This window comes from Corvus hawaiiensis, chromosome 10 (genome assembly GCF_020740725.1).
Source record: "Corvus hawaiiensis isolate bCorHaw1 chromosome 10, bCorHaw1.pri.cur, whole genome shotgun sequence".
Taxonomy (NCBI): domain Eukaryota; kingdom Metazoa; phylum Chordata; class Aves; order Passeriformes; family Corvidae; genus Corvus; species Corvus hawaiiensis.
This window is the reverse complement of record NC_063222.1, coordinates 8,802,489-8,825,351: the sequence shown is the minus strand read 5'-3', so window position 1 is coordinate 8,825,351 and position 22,863 is coordinate 8,802,489. Positions and strand designations below refer to the sequence as shown.

At 38.7% G+C, this 22,863-nt stretch overlaps 1 protein-coding gene across 1 annotated transcript in view; it reads right to left on the bottom strand.

The window, feature by feature from the left end:
• The window catches only part of CLSTN2 (calsyntenin 2), a 213,684-nt gene extending 191,947 nt beyond the window's left edge, over window positions 1–21,737 (bottom strand). The window contains exon 1 of the mRNA XM_048314740.1: window positions 21,680–21,737. Within this exon, the coding sequence (XP_048170697.1) occupies window positions 21,680–21,725 (46 nt within the window). The 5' untranslated portion in view covers window positions 21,726–21,737. The remainder of the gene's footprint in view (window positions 1–21,679) is intronic.
• Between the last annotated feature and the right edge of the window lie 1,126 nt (window positions 21,738–22,863).

Below are 22,863 nucleotides of genomic sequence, written 5' to 3'. Positions count from 1 at the left end.
TTGTGAAGAAAGCAGCAAAAATCACCAAGACAACAGAGAGGGCTCTGGCCACAAGTAAACATGGGCAATGAACAAATTATTTTTTCACTGGCTATTTGGAAAAGGCCTACAAATATATTTGTGGCAAATTGAAGTTCATTCTTTCTCCTTCTTGCTTCTTTGTTTAACCATTAGGAAACTGAGGACTCAGGAAGATTGATCCTTTTAAAGCTGAATTAGTTTATATTCTAGCACTAATCTGGGAGCTTTGAGTTCACTTCTATGTTGCAATATATCTTCTTTCAGAGGAAAGCATACTTATCTTCACAGTAGTTGGTTTTGCCCATTTTTGCAATAACTAAGCAACATGAAGATTAAAGTGGGGATGTGTCAGGGAAAGGTGAAACGGAAAACAGGGATCTCAAATCTCTTTATCTGGTAATGACTGTACAGCCAGAGGAGAGATTGGTGAGTTTATGTAATAGATGAAGGCCAAAAGTCTTGTCGATGTTGAAAAATGAGAAGTGATGGATGCAATTTCAGAGCTTTTTATGGCATTTGGGATTCTGGTTTGCAGGGTAGCTGAAGTATTCTGTATTTGTTATTTGAAAACGTGAATTGCCTGAACATCCAGACACACAAATGTGCTCCACTGGCACTCAGCTATGACTCAAAGGCTCTGACTGACACAGGCTGCACTGAGCCAAAGGTCATCTCTTGACTGAAGGCAGATACAACTTAGCCACAATGAAATAGTACACAGGAACTCGCATGAAAAGGGAACTCCTTATGCAACTAAAATTTCAGGTACCAAATGCTTTTTCATTCCCCCTGATTCTGTTAAGTTTCTGAGCTCTTAAAAAACAATCAATCAAACAAAAAACCCAAACAAGCAAGCAAACAACAAAAAAAACCCACAAAAACTTTCCTCGTGTGGATCCCTACAGAATACTTTTGATGGCACTTTCACTTAAGAAACTCTCAGGATACAGTGACTGCAATTCTACCAGCCTTAGCTCTCTTCAATTGGTGTCCAATGAGCAATAACAGCAGTCAAATGAGTGACAGCAACGTAATTCCTAAATTATACTGGGGGGAAGAAAAGAAAAGTATGTTACGAACAAATGCCACAGTTTGGATCAAGACCTTAGAGACTGGTATTGGGAAGAAGAAAAGAACAATAAAGCAAAAGCAAAATAAAATAAAATGTCAAATTATTTTCAAGCTCTTATCTTGGAGATGTATCTTGGAGATATAACCCCAAATGTAAAACATATGACTATATGTGCTCTGTGTAACCCGTGGTGTGGAAACTTTACAAATAATGGTAAACAGACATGCTCTTGGGGAGCACAAAGCAATTCTTTTATATCAGATGATCTATCACTTTGAAATACTTCCACATCATTAGAATTGTTGATCCTTTTACACTCTTTCAGGTACTTGCTTTAAAATAAGAAATCTCTTATGCTGAGATGAGTAGCTGGTGTTCCGGTAGGGTGGTGGGAGTGGGGGGCGTGTTTATATTCTCCCTGCTGAAGGCTGGTAAAATGTTCCCATAGAACTAACTGCATAAACCACTCTGTAGGCTTTCATAAAATAATAGATTCTAATGAAAAACCTTCATACATAACATGATCAATGAATACTTTAAGTTTCTTACTCTGAAACAAAAGAACAACTACAAAATGTTAGACTGGTTCAAATCAGTATTTATCCACAGGTTAACACACCTCTCAAATCTCTGATATTTTCCTATCCCTATGCAGTATAGAAATTTCAATATTAATTCAAAAGTGTTTTGTCTTGTCTTATTTGAGCTACTGATTCTACTTCAGGATATATTTGAGTCAGATTTTAGGTTTCCAAAAACACAATAATGCCACACTGCATTTATTTAAACACTAGAACAAAAAAGTTTTACCATGCTGTCTATTTCAGGCTAAATGAAACTGTATGTTTAACTGGAAAAGAAAAACAAAATTCACATTATTTAAAAAGTTCCGTAATTCTGATTATATACAGTTCTCATTAGGATATTTTATAGATTAACATGTATCCGTTTTGGAAGCAGACCACTACAAAGCCAGTTAAGCTCAAACGAGCAAATAAGCTGGATAATCAGCAGATAAGAGTTATACAAAAAAAAAAAAATCTATTCCCTCTTAAGACATATTAAGTTGCAGCACATTGATATTAACTCTAAAATTAAAAAAAAAAAAAAGGTTTTGTCTTTCTCACAAAATATCTTCTCTGGAAGTATTTATTGTCTTCCTTTTCCTTGCATTTGTCTAGCTGGGTGGAAGCTGGAATTAGTACAAGGCTTTCATGAATTCAAACATATTTAGTTAAGACATAAAGATACTCATGCTGTGGGTTGTTTGTCCTTTTTAAACTTGCCTCCCTTCCTATAATTTATTAGTCATTCATATAAACCCGTTATATAAATAATTTATAACATCTAGGATAAGACAATTAATCTTCTTCCTTTATTACGGCTCGAGGTCAACCCATTAAAATTTGCCTGCACCATTTACACTGCATTTTCCCCCTCTGTCCCATCAAAGGTTGTGATTACAAGCCCTTGGATGCAATTAAACCACTGTGCTAGAAAACTGCCACTCTGTGCCCCCTCTGCAAACGCACTTGGCACGCAAAGCACCAGAGCAGAAAACAGCGAAAGAAAACCAACCCCATTCTGAAGAGTCGGCAGGAAACCTCATGCCCCCAGGATTGCTGTAGTGAAAAGTCAGTTTAAGGACAGGCCCCAAAATGAAACAAAATGAATACAGAGAAAGGCCCAGATGATGTTTAGAAGCCCCAAAACATGCTGACCTCCTACACTGTATTTAAGACTGCAAGACATGCACGTCACTTTCTGAAGGCAATCACAGTCTGTGCATTAAATCTTCCAAGTCTCAAAGCCTGTGAGCAACAGAACTGCAATTTGTCAGTGCAGAAGCATTATTATAACAGGACTACAATAAGGACGAAATGTATGAGGACATCATCTTCTGAGGAAAGACATCTTTTCTCTAAGCCAATATAGACACTTGCTTGGGCGGGGGGAGAGGGGGAGTGGGTGGAAAGCAGCACGTGCACAAGGGACACAGTACAATGGTATTTGCAAAATTCAGACGGTTTCTGACTCAAATCATTTAGAAAATGTCACTGATCCAAAAATAACACATTATAAAAGAATTATGAAAGAAAGAAAAGTGGCTCTTAGAAGGTTTAACTCCTGACACTAGGGCAGATTCAATATTGTCAGTTAATTTAACTGCTGATTTCTAAACTTCAGGCAGCTAAAACCTGAGGTAGCAAATTATAATGGTTAAGAATTGCTTTATGAATGCAAATGTTTTCTTTCTTTGTCTCCTCTAAATAGCACAATGGATTTATTTTCCATTTAATTGTGTTGATAATATGTTCTCTCATCTCTAGCTTAAAGAGGTTGTCAATTCCAGTGAAATTGGCAGAAAATTTAGGCTCTCTTACCACCTCTTTTAGCTCTAAGTCTTTTCATCTGCTAACTTCACTGCTCTTCAGCTCAGCCTGCTGGAATCCTGCATAAGAGTCAAAGGCCTTCCCCTCAGAACCAGACAAACTGAGGATGCTCAGGAGGCCTTTTACACACACACAGGAAATCCTATTAACTTCTGTAGAATGTAAGAGACTGAACTTCCTGCCTTGTGCACTCTGCAAGCCTTGTGCAACAAGAGATGCTGCTAGAGCCCTGTTACAGGGATGCAGCTGCCATAGGGACAGCTGCAAGGCACGGTCCCTCTCGCTGGAAAAGCCTCCAGATCCGGACACCATTGACCTGGCAGTCACTCCCCGCTGGGGGCAATACTTTCCTGGGTAGATGCCACAGTGAAATCTGTGGGATCAGCAAAGACCAGAGCTCTGGCACACTTCTCAGGTGTTTCAAAGCAAAGGGCAACTGAAAATACAGTTTGTCCTTTGTTGAATTCCTGTTCTCTGGAGAGTTTTAACAGCCCTGTGCTCTGAACCAAGAAGGAGAAGCTTGAAAGAGGGTGAGGTCAGAAGATGATTTTGACTCACAAGTGTGGCTTGTGCCATGTTCATTCTCTGATGAACAAGTGAGAAGTTTTGAAAAATCATATCCTTAATAGAAATTCGGTGGCATCTCCAGTAACTCCAGTTTCTGGTAACTGAAATATGTCAGAGATTGTGGTTTTTGCTAAGCAAGTCCTCGTCACATGGTTCATACATGTGACTGTATTGGGCACGTGTAACTTTATAACAGAGTAGACCTTAATTCCCCCAAGGTATGTCTTGAGATAGAAACCTGGATTTCCAGAATGAGCCGGGAATAGAAACCAAAGACAGCAGCAAAATCCCAAATCTCATAAAGTAGCAGCTAAGAACAAAAACGTTCAGAAGACAGGCAGATTTGGGTGCTTAGGTCACTAAAGAAATGAGGATTGGAGCTTGAGAAAGAATTTAAGACTTTCTCTGGAAAGCACAGAAAACAAGGACATGGATAAATACATTTTTCAGGAAAAAGAAACTAAGAAAGAAATGGAAACTAAAAATTGCTGTGAAGTAGGAGAAGTAAACAAACACTTGCATTTTACAGGATTAAATCTTTCTCAGCATTAGGAAAAAAAACCCAAACCATTGAGTAGCTCTATCACAAGAAACTGTTTCCCCACCTACAAAAAACCCTGAAAATTTTCCAGAAACTTTCACATATAAAACACATTTTATATGCTTTGCCAAAGACAAATTGTAAAGAAGAAATTTATTCTGTCCCACACACTTCATTCTCCCTGTGATGCCATTGCCTGAATTACTGAAATTCCAGTAGTTATGTTCTAGCTTTATTTTTAGATAGACAACTTTAAACCATAATGCTTTACATGCTTTTACATAAAATAATAACGGGAAACTCCTGCCCCAATTAAGGCAATGTGAGTTTTGACACTAAGATCAGTTAAAGCAGAATTTATATGATTTATGATGTGTGATTATGAGATGTGAACTCTTTGGAGAACATTTTAACTGAGCAATACATTATGGGCAGTGCATCTCAGCAACATTAAGTTACTCAGTGGAGCTCCTGTGGATACCCTAGCATTGCTTTGCTTGTGCTGCACAACAAAACCTATTCTGCACCAAACACACTGCACAAAGTTTTCTGCCATTAACACATTTTCTGGCCCCCAAGAGAAGGTCTTTCAATAATGACAGTTCCCATCAACAGAATTTGTTCTTATATTAAAAAATGGGGAACATTTGAGAAGGAAGGCTCTTTTGTTAGTAGCTAATTCTTATTACAAGCTAATTTGACCAAAAGCACCAAGCCTAATAGACTTGATAATATCAGTAATCACTCCCATGTTGGTTATTTCTAAAGTAAAATAACATACTCCCTACTTATTCTGACATGTTGAAATGTTTATGCAGCTATAAATATGCTTAATTCTCTTCTAAATCTGTTTGTTTGTTTGGGGGGTTTTTTTGTGAGTGGGGGAGAGATACTTCTTAACACTGACCAAATTAATATTAAACATTTAACAGAAACTTCGTGAATGCTTTGCTCAACCCAAACCTGTGCTGTTCAGGAAAAACAGTCTAGCTACAAATTTCGTAAAACTCCACTTACAATTCTCCTACGTAAAACTTTCAGCAGCATTTTTTACTTCTGATCCTTATTTCTGAAAAGCACATTTTGAATTTTCACGAGCATACAAGAATTAGCCTTTACACCATGTCTCATTGCTATCTTTTAGGTAATGGACCATGTAGTTGGGCCTTGAAGTGCCTTTAAGCTTAAAAGTTATTTTAACTAACACAAAAGACATTTCAACTCCATCAAGATGTCCTTATAAATTCATCTATGATAGTTGTCATAACAAACAGACTTCAGAGAACGCAAACCTGAGTACTGAACTACCATAGTTTACATGCCTCAGTATTAAGACCAGGAAGCTGCACGTGTACCAGATCTAAGGAACAAAACTGGAATTAGGGGATGAGTCTGTCCCACAGCTACCCATGGGAACTTTACCAGCACTTACTCTGACATGAAAGTTATACAGTTAAAAATCTTGGGGAAAGTATCTAATGGTTTAAAAATGTTTTCATTGATGTAACAAGGGCACAAAAAAGTCACAAACAAGGTGTTTTCCTATGTACTTGCTTGAACTCAAAAAGCTTTTCACTTACCTTGCTTGCTGATCTTTAATTCAACATGAATTTCTCATTAACAGCTTCACTGTCATTTAAAAATACATAAAAGCTTGAGATGCCCAATATTTAACCCTTCTACCATTTGATTTAACTTTCTTCAATATTTAAAACTCCATGCTCACTATATGAAGCTGCCCCAGTCTTAGACACTTTATCTCTTTTGTTTGGGCTGAAGGCTGTTCAGAACATGGATTTACTTTTCCATTATGAGCATTAACAGCATTCATTTTAAATTAACCTGACTCTAGTCCTTCTTCCTTAAATAAACAAGAATGGAGTGTCCTCTGAAGGGTTCTGTCAGATCTGACTAGGGCTTCCAGCACAGCTGTTTCACTGACTGGGTACCAACGCCTTGCAAATACTCCAGAGATTTCAAGTAATGCTGAGGAACACGCAGATCTCTAGTGAACATTTTTATCAGTGTGTTTTCACAGGAAGAAAAAAAAATAAAATTCAGTGGTTATGCAGAAGAGCAAGAGAAATCCCTAACAGCACCAAAGACAGACCTCACTGAGTAGCTGCAGACCTGCAGCATGCCCTGTTTAACTAAAAAACAAATTTGCATCTATAATACCCCTCTTACTGCCTGAAATACCAAAATGGGGGGATTCCAATTGCTGCTATTTCTTCCTATGAATGTCTCAACTATGACATCTCTAAAGTGAACATTGCAGCTACTACAGAACTCCAGACATTTTAACACTGGCTGAGCAGATTTTCAAAGGTTTTTCAGCACCTTATCATTCAGATTAGCATGTTTTTCTTTGTAAATAGTACCTTGAGTTGAAGTTTTAAAAAAGGATATTAAAGTAACTTAGGTTTTATGCAATTACGTCTCAAGAGTTTCAGCAATACTCTGCAGCTGAGAACAGTATTTTGAAAAAATCCAAGTTAAAACCCCTATTAGATTATGAGGCTAAAATAAATGAAAAAAGAATCTTAAAAATTTGTAGCCTTTATAAAATTTCATGCCACACTATTTTGATTGCACAGACTCGAGTGCTATCACAAATTTAATCTCACTGAAATCCTATGCTCCTATATGTAAGCCTACACATGTGTAAATCTTGGGAAATTAGATAAATCCTAATGCCATGGGGTTTTAAAGGAGTAAGTAGTTCCTTTTTGGTTTTTTTTATAAAGTATTGATGTTCACCTTTTCATTATTTGTTCAAAGTTAGTTTTCCATACAGCAGGGGCTGAAGGATATTGCAGTAGAGAGAAGCTGATCTTGCATAGGACAGGTACTGCTTCAAATTACCTATCCTTTACTTCATCCAGAGAGACAGGCAGCCAGCATATCTTGAAAGAAGGTCGTGATCTTTTTCTTTCTTATGACCACCGCTCTTTCTAAATGAACCATGTTGGTTCTGAAATTGTCACTGCATTAGAGAAGAGATGCTTTATTCCCCGATGAAAACCAATAAACTCAAATTCTTTAAGAGGGAATAATAGGAAGAGTGCAAGAAACTGAGAGAGACTGATAAATTCTAGGCACGTTTGTGTGGGCAAAAGCTCCTGAAGCTGAAAGGTTAAGGAAGAGATGTTAAAATGCACAAAAATACAGAGCTGGGAGCATAAGAACCCTTTGCAGTACATATCCTCTGATTGTCTTGCACCATTTGTGGATTATGGGCAAGCTACATGTGGACTGTACATGTCACATTCCCTGTTCCACTGCACGTTGTTCACAAGTAGGATGGCACACCTCTGTTCCATGCAAGTCACAGGGTCATCACAACCTGTCCAGTAGCCATGGACCAAATCCACAGATTAAACTACGAAATGTAAAACTAGCTACCAGTAATGTAGGCAGAAGGGCACTACAGAGAAACAAAAGGAAGCCCATTTTCAAGTATTTATTTTGTGTTCCGATGTCTCTTAAGTCAAAACGTACCTCAAAATAAATACATTAACTGACCTTCCATCTTCACACCAAACCTCTCAGAATATGCCTTTAAATGGCATTTATTACATGGTCCCATATATCAATAAAACAATGATTACCTAAGTTTTACTACCATCAATGCACAAGGCAGATGCCAGTTGATGGTGCTGCCCTTCTCAGCCACAGCAGAAAGCAAGAATGCAGTGAGTAACACACAGGCAGGATAAAGATAACACTGGAGTGTCTTCTGCATTGGTACAATTCAGTGCAGTTCTACCCATGTTGGTCATTTCTTACAGACTCTCTATTGTCTCCTGAAGAACAACAGGTTTATGGGACAGAGTCCAGCTTCTTTTCACTTTAATACAATGCCTCTTATTAGTCTGTGGTCCTGACTGAAGCTTCTATACACTCCAAAACAAATAAAGATCTCTCTACCCCCCAAAAATCAATAGCAATGTAGGTGTTCCAGACATTTTAAGAGTCAAGACCTCTGTGTTTCAGCTCTCCAAGACAGAGAATGCATGTAATTACATGGGCTGTGTAATCCATATGGTGAACACACTGACAGCCTGCTTTCCATAACTATACTGCATTCTTCAGACATATTCTAGCTACAATGTAGTTTTTTCTACTTCATTTGTTTTCTTTTAACAGCTTAGTCTAGACATAGGAACTGCCTGAAAGAAATATGTTTTTAAGTTTTGATGCTGTTTCTGATTATAAACAGCTCTGACTTTATAACACAATGCTTAATTTAATTGATTTTTATGCACCTCCTCATTATCAATGCAGTGTTTATTTTTTCCAAGGCAATCTTTTCTCTCAGTACATTTTCTACAGATTTAAACCTAAAATTATCACTGATCCTATCTGAATTGTTTATTCTTCCCTCAAAGCTCCCTCACCTCCTTCTTTGGCATTTCAACCTGGAAACAGGCTCTTATTTTTCTTTCTTCCCTCAACATCCTCAAGTGTCTCCTAATTGCTGAGTGTTTCAAAACATACCAGTCTATTTACATAGAAATTATACTGCCAACAGCCAAGTTTTAAAATGCAATTCTTATATTAGCAAGTACTCCTTCCTCATATCCACATTTATGTATTTAAATAACAAATGTTGGATACAGGTGGTGCTCGGGGTGAAAGTGTGGCAGAATTTGCCTGCATTAGGAGTCAGAGTTCCCACAGTTCTAGTCAGAGCTGGACCATGACATTGCCCCAACAAGGTTCTTGTCCCCATATGGTTCCAATGACCGCACCAAGATGCTTTTTGTATTTCAGCCTCTTTAGGAATGAGAACAAACTATCAAATTCCACAACTTAAGACAGCTTTCCAGCTCTCTTAAATCTTGACTCCAAGTAACCTCCCTGTATAACTGCCCCCCTCATTTTAGCCTGATCATACAAGCAGGTGAGGAAGGAGACATCCAAGTACAGGAAAATAAACATAGAGATCACCTGTGTGGGTTACCTTTTCTCCTCCCTGTTATTACACAAAACAGAAGCCAGCGTTCTGAGATCTGCACAGCCTTTCATCAGATGCCGATATAAATATCACTGCAAGGTTTCTTTTGGGGTTTCTTCAGAAATTTTTAGTTCCTGCCTGTGTTTCTGCCCTACTTGGGCAATGCCAAAATGCTTTTAGACTTGGGGCACACTGTACAGGAGATCCCACAGGAAACAAAAAACTGTGGCAAGACTGACCAATCTTCCTGACCATATAAAACCACATGATTAAAACCTCCTCCTCCTCATTAAAAACCACACCAAGTCTACAACTGGGTTACACGTGGGAGATGACAAGGCAGCAGGTTCCTCTGCTCCGCTGTGGGATGGGATATTTCACTCGCTTGCATGGCAAGTGACATCTGCTACAGTGATGCCTACTTGGCAGTTCTTCCAACAGCAGGCACAGAGAGCCACCACCTCCTCCCTTCCCAGCACAGCCCTGCTGCCTGTCAGGTGACACTCCCAGCCTGGGAACGGGGGCCCATGAGCCCCACAAAAGTCACATGTGGCTCATGAGTTATGGGCAGCCACTGGGGCTGCTGAAAGCACTAAGGCAAATGAAAGAAAAAAATCAAATGATGATGGAAAACTGCTGGTTTAAAACTTGATGTAAAACATTCTATTGTGTTACAGGCTAGCAAGCACACAAACGACAGTGAAATAATCAGTGGTCAGACAGACAGGAGCTCCCACTCTCGGGCAGCACAATCCCAAGGAATGCTCACTGGTTGGGAGGTAACAACTTAGCTGCATTTCTTCTCCAAAAATGAAAATACACATTTGGAGAAAACATCTGATTTTGAGAAACACTATATGGAATCAATACTTTTTCCTCCAAAGCAGGTACTATATAATACTAGAATAATTAATTGCTAACATGAGCTTGATATGTGTACTTGCATAAGATAGATTCTTTATGTCTATAAATTAATTCATTTCTGTCTGTCTAATCTTAAAAACAGTTAAGTTTCCATTCATTCCTTATTAGTATTCCCTGATAATTAAACAGATCATTTCCTAATTACTGCTGTCTGCTGTAAAAAGAGTTTCCAGGGCTCCAGCCAGTGCACAAAAACTTAGTTTGTCAAACAAAAGACAGACGGATGGAATAAAAATGAAATTTCATTTTCTACCCATTTGGGGTTGTTTTTAATTAATTGGCTAAATCTCATGGCTAAATATTAAACACTATTTTTCCCATCTTCATCACTTGGTCCCTAATTACCAACCATCTCTATGAATTGCTAATATGAATGATTTTGACCCGTGACATCTCGGCTTTTATCCTACAGTATTGCAGATGAGACACATTTTATCACAAATTTCATTTCATGCTTTTTATTGTGAAAGGTATGGAACACTGAACGATAATTATATATTTCACAGTTCATTCATTTCAAACTGATCATTTCATATTCATTACTCCAGTGACAGACATGTCCTGTCAGTTTTACCCCTCATTATGCACATAATATCTGCATTTGAGCAAGTAACAGAATTTTGAAAGGAGATTGCAACCAAGATTCCATTTTAAAAACCAAAATTCAAAAGAGCTCTACCAGCTTATCTTGTTACATTAACTTTAGGGCCTGCTGTCAAAGAAAATGCTGACTGAAATCACATTTCTGATATTTTTTACAATCTAGTTAAAAAAACTAGGTTTGGGCACAAAAATACACAAGCATATAAATCATTCCTATGAAATCTGAAGAAAATTTAAAGCTCCTGGATATATTTTCAAGAAATGAACCTGGACTTCAATTTTTCCTAGTATTTCAGATCTCACAAAAAAATCATTATTTTTTGTATTTGAAAAAGTCACCCTGGTGATAGCCAATGATTACTTGAAAATGTGTGTAACATAAAGGAGAACTTTTTTTCTGTGCTTCCTAAAGCAACTACTCCAGCCAATTTCTATGTTCCAATTTTAAGTAAGAGCTCTCTGGACACTTTTTTTGAGGCTCCTTTCATCAGAAATAATTGCTGATAATCAGAATCTCTTCATCCATTGATTGCATGTTCAATGGTATATTCAAAGGACATTCAAAGCTACACAAAATCTGGGTTGCTAATAGAAAATTGTTCTGCTTTTCCTTTTAACGTCCCCAAGTAGAGGTTCTGACTCCAAAAGAGGAGGTTATAATATAAGAAATATAGCATGTTAAATAGAAAATATATGGGAGGAATAAGTACAGCTGGAAAGCAAACACACATGAAATGCCAAACCAGATATGCCTCAGTACAAGCCAACAGAGGGCAAAATGAAGCTTTGTGATAACCACAGCTGAACCACATCAATGACCGAGCATTTACACTGGGCAACACCAAATGGGACCAAGACAAGACAATCTGTTCACTCCCCAGCCTGGTGAGAACCTTCTCTGTCAGTTTGTGCAGCACAGGCAGGGTGTGGCAAAATCAAAATAGTGGATGCACATCAGACGACTCAGATTTCCCTGTTAGGAGCCAAGATCTCTACAGAACAAGTCAGCCAGGATGCAGAAGAAACTGCCTGCAGCTATTTAAATGCAGAAATGACATCATATCATAAGTGGTAAGGCAAAAGATATGTATTTTTCAGGGGTCAACACTGACAGTTGTTTATAACCTGATTTGGAGAGACCAATGCTTGAAAGGACAAAAGAAGGAATGAATTAAATCACAGTTATAGGCTTTATTTATTTATTTGCATTTTTCAAATAAATAAAAGTTCTGAAGACCTCACCCTGCATGTATTACCCCCGTGCAATAGAAGAAGGGTCTGACCATGCCATGTCCTCAGCTGAACTGTACAACATTCACAAGTTTTATCTGATCTGAAAGCTTGTAACCTGTAACTGCCCAGAGCCTGTCCTGGATAAAACCCAAAATAACCCCAAACAAAAACCCACACAGCTCCAACTTTTTTGTGACTTTGAAACTTCATTCATTCAAGATCCTCACACAGTAACTTGACAGTCACACTTAAAAACACTAAAATTGTTATATATTAAAATGCAACAAGAAACAGCAGAGTTCCTTCAATGTTTGGATCACGCTTGGGAGCCCAGGGAAGTGCCTGCAGCTACACAAATGCAGAAATGACACCCCATAATCATGTAACCGTGAATTTAACAAGGCTGACGCAGGGATTTGGCAATTGGCTATGTTTATATCAGCACATCTTCAACACCGCTCATCAACCTTTACTGTTACAGCAGAGATTAAAGAGGCAGGGGAGGAAAGAAAACCACCTAAAAATCCAGAGTAACTTGCCTTTAGAAAAAAAAATGTATTTTATGTTATTTGTGTCAGTAATAGAATCTACAAGCTCAATTAAATAAAGTCACCTGCCTGGCAAGGGTCAGAGGACTGCTCTGGTCCAGCAAGCACAGGCCAAAGGGGCCACTTCTGTTTGACTACTCACACATGTGGGTAGTCCCCAAACACAGAGGAGGAAAAACCCTGCTGTCAGAAGGGGCATGTTATCGAGCAGGGCTTGGCAACCCTTCAAAAGTACCTTCCCTTTCAAAGCAGTACTTTGAGTGCCTTTACATCAAGGATGCCAACTTGGATCTCCCCCCAGCAGCAGCCGTTCTGTGTGTCCCCGGTCCCTCCCGGGTTTGATCCAAGCCCAGATCGCGGCACGCTCGGATCACAGAGGGCAAACAGCAGGGCCCACACGTGCGAGAGCTGAAAGGCTCTGCAGACCACAGCCCTGGGAGCCACTGCCTCTCCCAGATACACATCACACATGATTATCCCCATGTATTTAATGTGTTCATACATTTTAACGAGATGCAGATGACAAAGGGAAATGATGACAAGCAAGCTGCCCTAACAAATACTGCACATATTTTCATCAGTCTTATCATTGATACTACACTGCACATTTGCATAACAAAGTGTGAAAACACACAGGCCTCGTGCTTATATCGTTGTGAGGGGGAACACAGGAAAAAAGGCACTGAATTCTCTTGGTACGGCCCTTGTTAGTTAAACAATACCACAAATAAGAGCCATGCTAACCAAATAATTTATCTGCTCTCTCCTATCTCACACCAGCAACAAGTCTTCCTTTCACTGTTCCTTCCTAAAATTAAAACTGAACAAAAAAGAAAATGTTAAGATTATCATGCTGATCACATTCTCACTGGTGCAATAAGTCAAACAAGAATTTAAGCAACTGATTTAAAGGTAACAAATATATAGCCACTACGAGCTCCAAGGTTTGCCATACCTGTAAGGCTAGAGTAGAATTGCATGGCTGAAAGCCCTCTGCACTGCCTTTTGCCCCATGATTTGACAAATAACTTTGCTCCCCCAAAGCTGGGACTTGGCATCCCACTGGGAATCAGCTCCTGAACTACTCCAGACCTTCAGCTTAGTGCATCCATTTCAATGAGATCTCCCTACAAAGTCACAGCTCAGCTGCTTAACACATTTCCTCCCCTGGACCACGACCCATCACTACAATCGAGAGCCCACCAACATTTTACAGTCTAGGACTGAAGTGAAGGTGGAGGGAGATGGTGATTTTTTTTTTCTCCTTTTCCTTCTCCATGGATCAAAGCTGTAGTGGTTGATTTTGTAAAGCACTGCATTTAGGAATAGAGCCTGTTCAGAGAGCTTAACAGAGCAGAAGCACTTTGAGCAGCCTCCAGTCTGTGCAGGGAAAGCACTGCCAGAGGAAAGTTTTCTCCTTTTGTAACAGTATAATGCAATGCCAGCATTTCTATCATGCAGGCAGCACAGTGCAGAGGTCCTGCCTTTTTGGGGGCACAGCTCTGCCAGTTACCTGAAAAATCTGAGAACAAAGGGCTGAGGGAAAAGGCAGGTCATCTCCGCACTAGCTTCTAGTGTTTGCCACTGAATGAAGGACGCTGTCAAAAAAATGAGTTTAAAGAAAGAAAACGAATGTCACATCAATTATATTATAACCATTGGATTAAGAAGGGGAAGAAGGATTTGTCTGTAAAAATTACTCATGGCAGTTGTTTCATTTGTTTTGGGTGTTTTTAAATCAGTCATATTCTATAGGGAAATGCTGTGGGCAGGTTCATTACTAAGCTTTTTTTTATCTGAAGCAGGAAGACTAAACCTATGCAAGTCATAATTTGATGGACATTTGAAATCAACGTAAGTCAGCTCTATTCCAAAAGCTGCACTGGATCCTGCATTTTTGTAGCCACTATCTCGTACCAGCATCACCCTCCTGACAAAGATACCCAGAACAATGTACAGCAATGAAACCCTCCCACAACCCCACACTCTCCTCTTGCAAAGGCATCTGTTGGGAAGTCAATTTCTTTTGGAGGATGTAACAAATATCTGGTGAATTGTGTAGATTCAGAAAACTGTGCAAGAAACAGTGTCACAAAATTCCACATCACAACTGTAGCAGAGTGTCATAGGTTAGCGATCTGAATTAGAAATCTGAAATAGTATCACAGACCTCAACAAGATTATTCCAGTTTTAGGCCAATAACCTGCCTTGGTCATGTTTGCACACAGCTAGGAGATAAGATTGAAGAATTTTTGCTGAATTAATCCCAGTAAGACCCAAAGACTAAAAATAAATTAACTTTTCAATGTGTATTATTCCAGCTTCTGATACTACTTCTGGGTTTATTCTATAGTTATCTTACACTGTTTGCAATAGAAAGATCATTATGAAAAATAAAAGTTCTAATCATCAGTTTCAAATGCAGTGGTTTGAAACTCCCTCTGTGACAACCTCAGCATTAACATTAGCCAAAATGTTTAACTGGGTTTCTTTCTGAACCAAACAAGGTTAAAATGAAAGTTCTTTTTACACAAGAGATTATGAGTGATGGCACATAGCTGAGACAGGGTTCAGCTCCAAAGAACATCACCAGTGTTCACAGTGTCATTTACAGCAGAACACTTTGCCAGCACAGAGATCAGGACACAGGAAAATATCATCGCCACAATGAGCCTCGCAGGACTGAGTGTGCAGTGCACAGCCACAATCACCTTTGCTACTCACCAGTGTTTATACAAAACAATTCCGCAGCAAGTTAAAAATCTAGTAAGGTTCACAGGTTGGGGCTTTTTTGCTCAGTTTATTTTTTTTTCTGTTGCCTTAAACTTTTAGATGGTAAAGACAGTGAACTTTATTCCTGTACATCTGTTAGTGTTTGTATTCACTTATCCTTGGCTGTTTCTGGTATCGATCACAGTGTATTTACTTTTATCTTTCTTACTTTTTACATCAATAGCTTCAGTTATTTCTTTTTTTATTTCAGTTTTAGCATCCTTTTATATAATGGCCAAAATATATCAATACAAATTTCTCCTTCCCAAGGAATGGTTCACATTCAGAGGCTAAAGCATATTCAGGGCTCCACTGAAAAAGAAAATGGACAGGCAACAGTTACGAGTACAATTTTAAGCTTTTAAAATATCTTTCATGAATCTTCATCTGAGACAGCAGTTACTGCAAGGGGCCACATGCAGACAGAACAGACCTTTTTCCAGGTCTTTCCTTCATCATTTCCTTCAGGACATCTCTCAGAATGCAGGATTAATACCACAACTGTATTACACCAAGCTTGCACTGCAGATCTAACACTCCAAGCAGTCTCATGGCAATGCTGAAGTGAACAAAGTATTTATGAATAAAAAAGCTTGTAAATTATGAAAATTAAGCATATATTGCAATCTTCGGAGTACAATACACAATCCTCAAAGTTTTAAAGAAATCACTTGAGCTATGATTTATGAATGTGAATTTGTGAATGCTCCAAGCCATTCCAGTGCAAAGCCAAAGCTTTATGAAAACACGAGTACTCATGGGGTCACTTATGCCTGAGCAGGGAAGCTGCAACCACAAGTGAAAGGCAGAAGTCTCTGAGCCACAACCCAGCTTTCAGAGACCCACTTCTAGCAGCTGACAGAACTAGCACAGACTCAAACCCAGCAGAACAAGGCAGTATCTCTACACTCAGCAGACACAAGCATAATGTGACCACATCAAATGACTGCCTGATGTGGGGATCTGACCACAGAATACAATCTGGCAGCCCAACCCTAGCCCTGAAACATGAGTGTAATTCTTAATGTGGCCTCAGATTTTACCTATTTCTGTTATCAAATGGGTAAAATCTTGCAAATGGGTAAAATCTTGCAAAAAAGTTTGCAAGAACAGCAAACTCAGACTCAGAGCCCTCAGATGAGAGAAGCCCAAGGTGGCCATCACAACCCATACAGGTGCCCAACTGCCTGCTTGTGAGTCGGTCTTGTTTTTAAAACTATTTAATCACTCACAGGTGTTCTCAAAGACCTAGACCACGCCTCTCCAAATTCCAAAGCAGCATGAAAAATGTATGAACTGTATTTCAGTGGCATGACACAAATATTTTGGCTGAACAGTGACTGGAGCTTAAACTTTGGAATTTCCATTTACAAAGCAAACATCAAGAACTGACCCATTCCTTACAATCTCTTTGCTTGCCCCACGTGCTCCACTTTCAAGTCTTCAGCTGATGTTTAACCTCTAAAGAAATACCCTCCACAGCAGCACTTTAATGTATAATAAGAAAAAGATTGAATCAAAATTAATCCATCGCAATTCATTCATTGTTTCCTTCATAAAGTGAACCTCTCCTCTTTCCCCAGAGCATTGAACAGTCCCCAGAGGAAAGGCTGTTCCTCCTTTTCTCTCTCCCAGTGTAGACTTCTGTTTTCCCAAACATGACTTGCAGGTGCATCCATTCTAGTGCCTGAAGAAGCTGAATGTTCCTTTTCTATTAACAATAAAAAGACAGGTAGGCTTCAGGAGTGTTTGGCTGTGGGGCTGCCCCGGGCTGGACATAATAACAGCTTTGTTTTGTCTTTTTAAAACAGTTCAAAATAAGCATATTGAGAGTATAAATCCATTTTTTTATTATTATTCTTTCTCTGTATAGCCATCCTATTTCAATACAAACACATTGTCCTTATTCTTCTGTTTGAAGACAGCACAAACAGCTTTGTGGCTGTTTGTAGTTCCTGCCATTCTCCTCGGAAATTTGCAGATCTCCTCTCCCCCCTGTAGTTTAAATATCACTCTTTACACCTCTTATAACAACGAAAAAAGAATTCTGAGCAACATGGTGAAGCGTGCACTCAGTAGCCCTCAAATATTCCTTTAAAATTATTTTATTCAGATGGCATATATTTTACAGCTTTTATTTGTAGCCATAATTCTGTTCCTTTAAGTAGTATCATCTCCTTGATTTGCCTGCAGGTGTTAACAACTGAGGTTTTTAAAAATTAGGAGTACAATACCAGTGAGTTTCATAAGGCCCTTAAGTCTAAATTCTATGGAAATACATGGTGTTTATAAATTATTCTTTTAACTGACTGCTTTGTTACGTTAAGCAGTAGGAAAAACTAATTCTATTACTACTTGTTGTAACAGTGGCATGGATTTTTTTTTTCTGAGATCTGGAAGATTAAAAGTATAGTGACTTGTCCACTCGTATGTTTTTTTACCAACATGAAAGAGCAGAGTTGTGTCACTAGTGAGGAAAATATCTATTAAGTTGTCAGTTATGATATAATTTGCCTTAATAATGTGGAACAAGTGCAAGCTCAAAAAGTGACAGATAATGCACAGACATGTCACAGAAGTGAAATACAGAATAGCAATTAGCATGGAATGAAAGAACATGGAGATGAAAAGGAGAAGAGGGATAAAATCTCATACATAGGCAGACAGAGACTAGAGATGTGTAACAGACAAAACCAAGAAAGGATCAGGCCATTCTGTCCCTGCTTTGCCAACAGATAAAGAACCTACCTGCTTATATTTTGCTATGGATAAGGACCTGCCCTTGGGCTTCTCAGGCCATTTACTACCAAAGATGGGGTTATTTTCACTTCTTCTGTAGCAGGGGAACACAGAGGAACTAGACAGACACCGGACGTTTGCTCCTGGAGAAGTCCAGACACATTCCCCCTGGAAGAAGAGAATGTGTGCAGGTAGCACCACACACCAAAGACTCAGGTATAATAATTTCTGGCTGACAGCGCAAGTCCTTTCTTTCCACCTGGTTTTCAGGTGGAGGAATTAAACTGTTTTGCATATGCAAAGTGACAGTCACATGAAAGTACTCACAGTAAGAATCTGCTTTCAAAACTAACAAGATTATGCAACCCACAAGTGTACAAGTACTATTATCTCTATTAGTCTCGTTATAATAACATTCTTGAAATGTGTGAATGACAAATAAAAGCAGTAACTTGCACTTGCAGGAACTTTTTAATTGACATTAAGGGGCAAGGATAGCAGTCTGTAAGTGTTAGGTCTTATCAGCCTCTAAACTCCATCTTTCTTTAGGACGTATAACTGAAGTAAAATGAAATGTTGAACTGACAAAAAGATCTGACATCCCTTTTATAACAGAGGAAACAATTCAGCCAGAGGAAAAGATGACCACAGGATCATATATATATATATATAGAGAGAGAGAGAGAGAGAGATAGATCGATCGATCGATCTACTTTAGAGTTACAAATAAGCTTCAGAATAGAGAACCAAAAGAGATTACAGCAATTACTAATTTCAACACACACCCCATGCATTAGTTTGAGGCAATAATAAACTTGATCAGTTACAATTTCATAACTAACCTAATGCCATAGATGTTTTTACTCAAAGGAGCCAGAGATGCAAGTCTGTAAATGGAGACTCCCACACCACATGTACCTTGTATACTGAAACTAATGTAACAAATGTAACAGTCCCAGTCATTCCGAATTATTAAAAGCAATGATATGTTAAGTATTTAGGGGTGTTTTTTAGCTTAAAACTAGTATTTTGGAAATTAGATCCATGCCAAGCGGACTAATAGTAAGCCAACAGGACAAGTCCCATCTCTGGTACACATTCCCAACTGAATGAACGAAACAGCAACAGAGTTAAAATAAAGAGAATATCGGATCTTATCTAGATTTCATCCAATATGGACTACATACAGTTAATAAAAGGAATGCATGTTTAAATAGTGCTGGCCAAAGAGGGTAGAACACACTCAGCAGTGAAAGTTCCAGTCTGAAGTCTTTAAGATGAGTTAATTGACTTACGGGTATACACCTGTATATTTTCAGCATATTGAGACAGATGAATTTGCTGGATCAGTATCTGCATAGATTATCTGCCATGTCGAGTGCCAAATGCAGAAGAGAAGCCTGCCAGAAGCAGCTCTTTTTGCATCAAGAATAGATACAGAGGTGTCATTCGTAATGAGTCCTTCATAGTGGCTACCCTTTGTGCTAGAGCGTGTCTTGGTTTGTTTTTATCCAAAACTCTGCACAGAGTACACTGGCATAACTTCTCAAATGGATAAGAGAGATGCACAAAAATCCAGAGGTACTGAGTACGTATTAAGCTGCAGGCAGGATGCTGTAAAAATCAAAATAATTCAGTAATTCCTCTTTAACTGCTAAGTTATGGAGAGTCACACCACACACCTGCAGCTGGCCAAACAGCATATAAAAACAAAAAAAAATAGCCAGATATTAATACTCACAATACAATCTATGCATTGGTTACTTCAGTACTCTCTAATGCATTAGAGTAACTGCTCTAATCTCAACATACTAGATGTGATTTTAATGATGTACCAATACAAAAAATGACCACAGCCACATTAAAATCCATTTCCATGCACTATTATCTGAGTAGGTTTACAGAAAAGACTTAATTTTAAGAAGGAAGTTATTTTCTCTTCACTAACAAGCTACCCCTCTCATAGCAGTCACCTTTAGAAATGAATTCAATTATCCATTCAATTATTCAGTTAGTCACAGTCACACTTTCCTATTTTTCCTCAAGCAGAGGGATGTTAACTTTGACTAAATCTACCCCACATTCATACATATTTTCCACAGGGACATAACTGGGTACATATGGCACTCACTGCTTGCTTACCCCTACAGGGAACCATCATTGCATCATGCTGTGAGGTCACACTGTAATAGGATCATTTAAATATCTTCAGGACCAAAATAATTCTTCATTAAAAAAAAAAAAAGGAAAAGATAGATGACTGAGAGAAAAAGTGTTATTTTTTTACCCACAGGATTTTGGAATCACATAGCACAGTTTTATGCAAGGAATTTGTGAAACACAGACTAGATAGTTCAAGAAAAATGGATACTAAACAAAGCTGGGTGGGCAGAAAAAAGTTCAAAATCAGTCCAGCATTGTTACAATAACCCCACAGCAAAATAAGGACAGTACAGGAATGAAATGCACAACACTTTCTTAAGCTTTCCTACTGATAAAAACATGTTACAGAATCATTTCTTGAGAGTGTCTGTTGTGCCCTTTCCCCCACCCTAAGTCTCCATGTATATTCAGTCTGACAGTAACAGATTGCTACAGCCTGAAGCTTTTTAACCTCACACCACCTGCAGAGACTCTGTGCCACAGGGGCCTCAGTCCTCAGGTCATCCTCTCACAGCCCAGCCCAGACCACAGCCACTGCACTAACACAAGCAGGGAAGTCTTCACCTTCTTTCAGCCCTATTGCAGCACCCCGGTGAAAGCTGCTGACATGATTCACTTCTTCCTTCAAAAAGAAAGAATGCAAATACAGATCTAATTTAGAGTTACAAATAAGCTTCAGAATAGAGAACCAAAAGAGATTACAGCTATTACTAATTTCAACACACACCCCATGCATTAGTTTGAGGCAATAATAAACTTGATCAGTTACAATTTCGTAACTAACCTAATGCCATAGATGTTTTTACTCAAAGGAGCCAGAGATGCAAGTCTGTAAATGGAGACTCCCACACCACATGTACCTTGTACATGCACCTATCTCCAAGAATTGCCCTTAATGAAAATGCCTTCAGTTGATCAGTCTGAGGGGAAACACCTCCCTCTCAAATCCCCACTCCTTTATTGTAAGTGAATAATTTTCTATAAAATATCAACTATGATGCTTTCTCTTGGCTCAGCCTGGCTGAGATGTAATTTGCCATCCCAGACACCTCTACAGCCCAAAAAATTCTGTGCCTGTGTTGGTATTACTAAGACTTAATGCCTACATGCCAAAGCCACAAACGTCTGTGCTGTGGGATTACCTGTATCTAAGAGCAGTCCTTCAAAATAATGGATGCTGTACATCATCCCAATGAAAAATCCATGAGGAACTGTCATTCAGAGAAGCACTTAATCTCAGGGGATAGAGATTTATTCTCTTCGTATTTGAGACACTGCTTCCCATGTTTACCATGAAGACTCATTTGCATCCTTGTTTGATTGTTTCCTGTGTGGAGATGGGCGAGTCAGACAAGACCCTTCCCTTTGGTGGCAGGAGGACAATCCAGGCAGCAAATGATACAAGAGCCATATAAAGATGGCAAATAAATAGTTAACAGATTAAGGAAAATATTAAAAAAAAAATCTTTTATTTTATATCACTAGAAAATGAAAGCATTTCAAGATTTGTTAAAAAAAACCAAAACAACAAAACCAAACAAAACCAGATAGCAAGACAACAGTGCAGATGACATCAGCAAGACAGCTTTAGCATGAAGGCAGCTCCAAAATAATCAGTTGGGATATGAACAAGTCACAAGAGACTCCAGATCCCACATATGAGGCTAATATATTAATCTCTAGTCTATAGCTTTCTCTTGGGGATTTCTCTTTCAAGTTCTCACTTTCATCAGAGACCTGAGGAAATACTCGACAAAAGGCTCATCAAGGCTGTCATATTTCCCTGTAAAATTTCACAGTCAATAAATCAGTGTTTCTGATAAAGCATACTGTGCTGAAAAAATTATCGTCTTCTCTTATATCCTTCTAAAGGATAACTTGTTTCTACAGTAATGGGATAGCTCTGAAAGGGTGAGTAGTTTAATAAAAACTTTGTTTTCATCAGTGCTGAAAGGTGCTAGAAAGCTGTAAGGTATTGTGCCTACCACTGCCATAACACAAAAGCAGCTTAAGCTTTCATAACCAGCACAGTCATGAACTGAGAAACAATGTACTCAAAGGTCTGACTAGTCAAACTCAAAATACATATGAAATTATTTAAGCACATGACAGATAGAGATAATATGGTTTTCCAGGCCCACAACAACGTATAAATCAACCTGATAGCTCCCCCATTGTCACCACTACACTCTGGCAGATGTACCCTACAGTGACTGAGCTCTGGTTTGACATCATCCCTACCTTTCCTTAAGCCCACAATCCACCACAGCCACCACGAAGTCCCAAAGCAGTAAAACCTGTCTGAGTTATTGCCAGCCTGCCCACA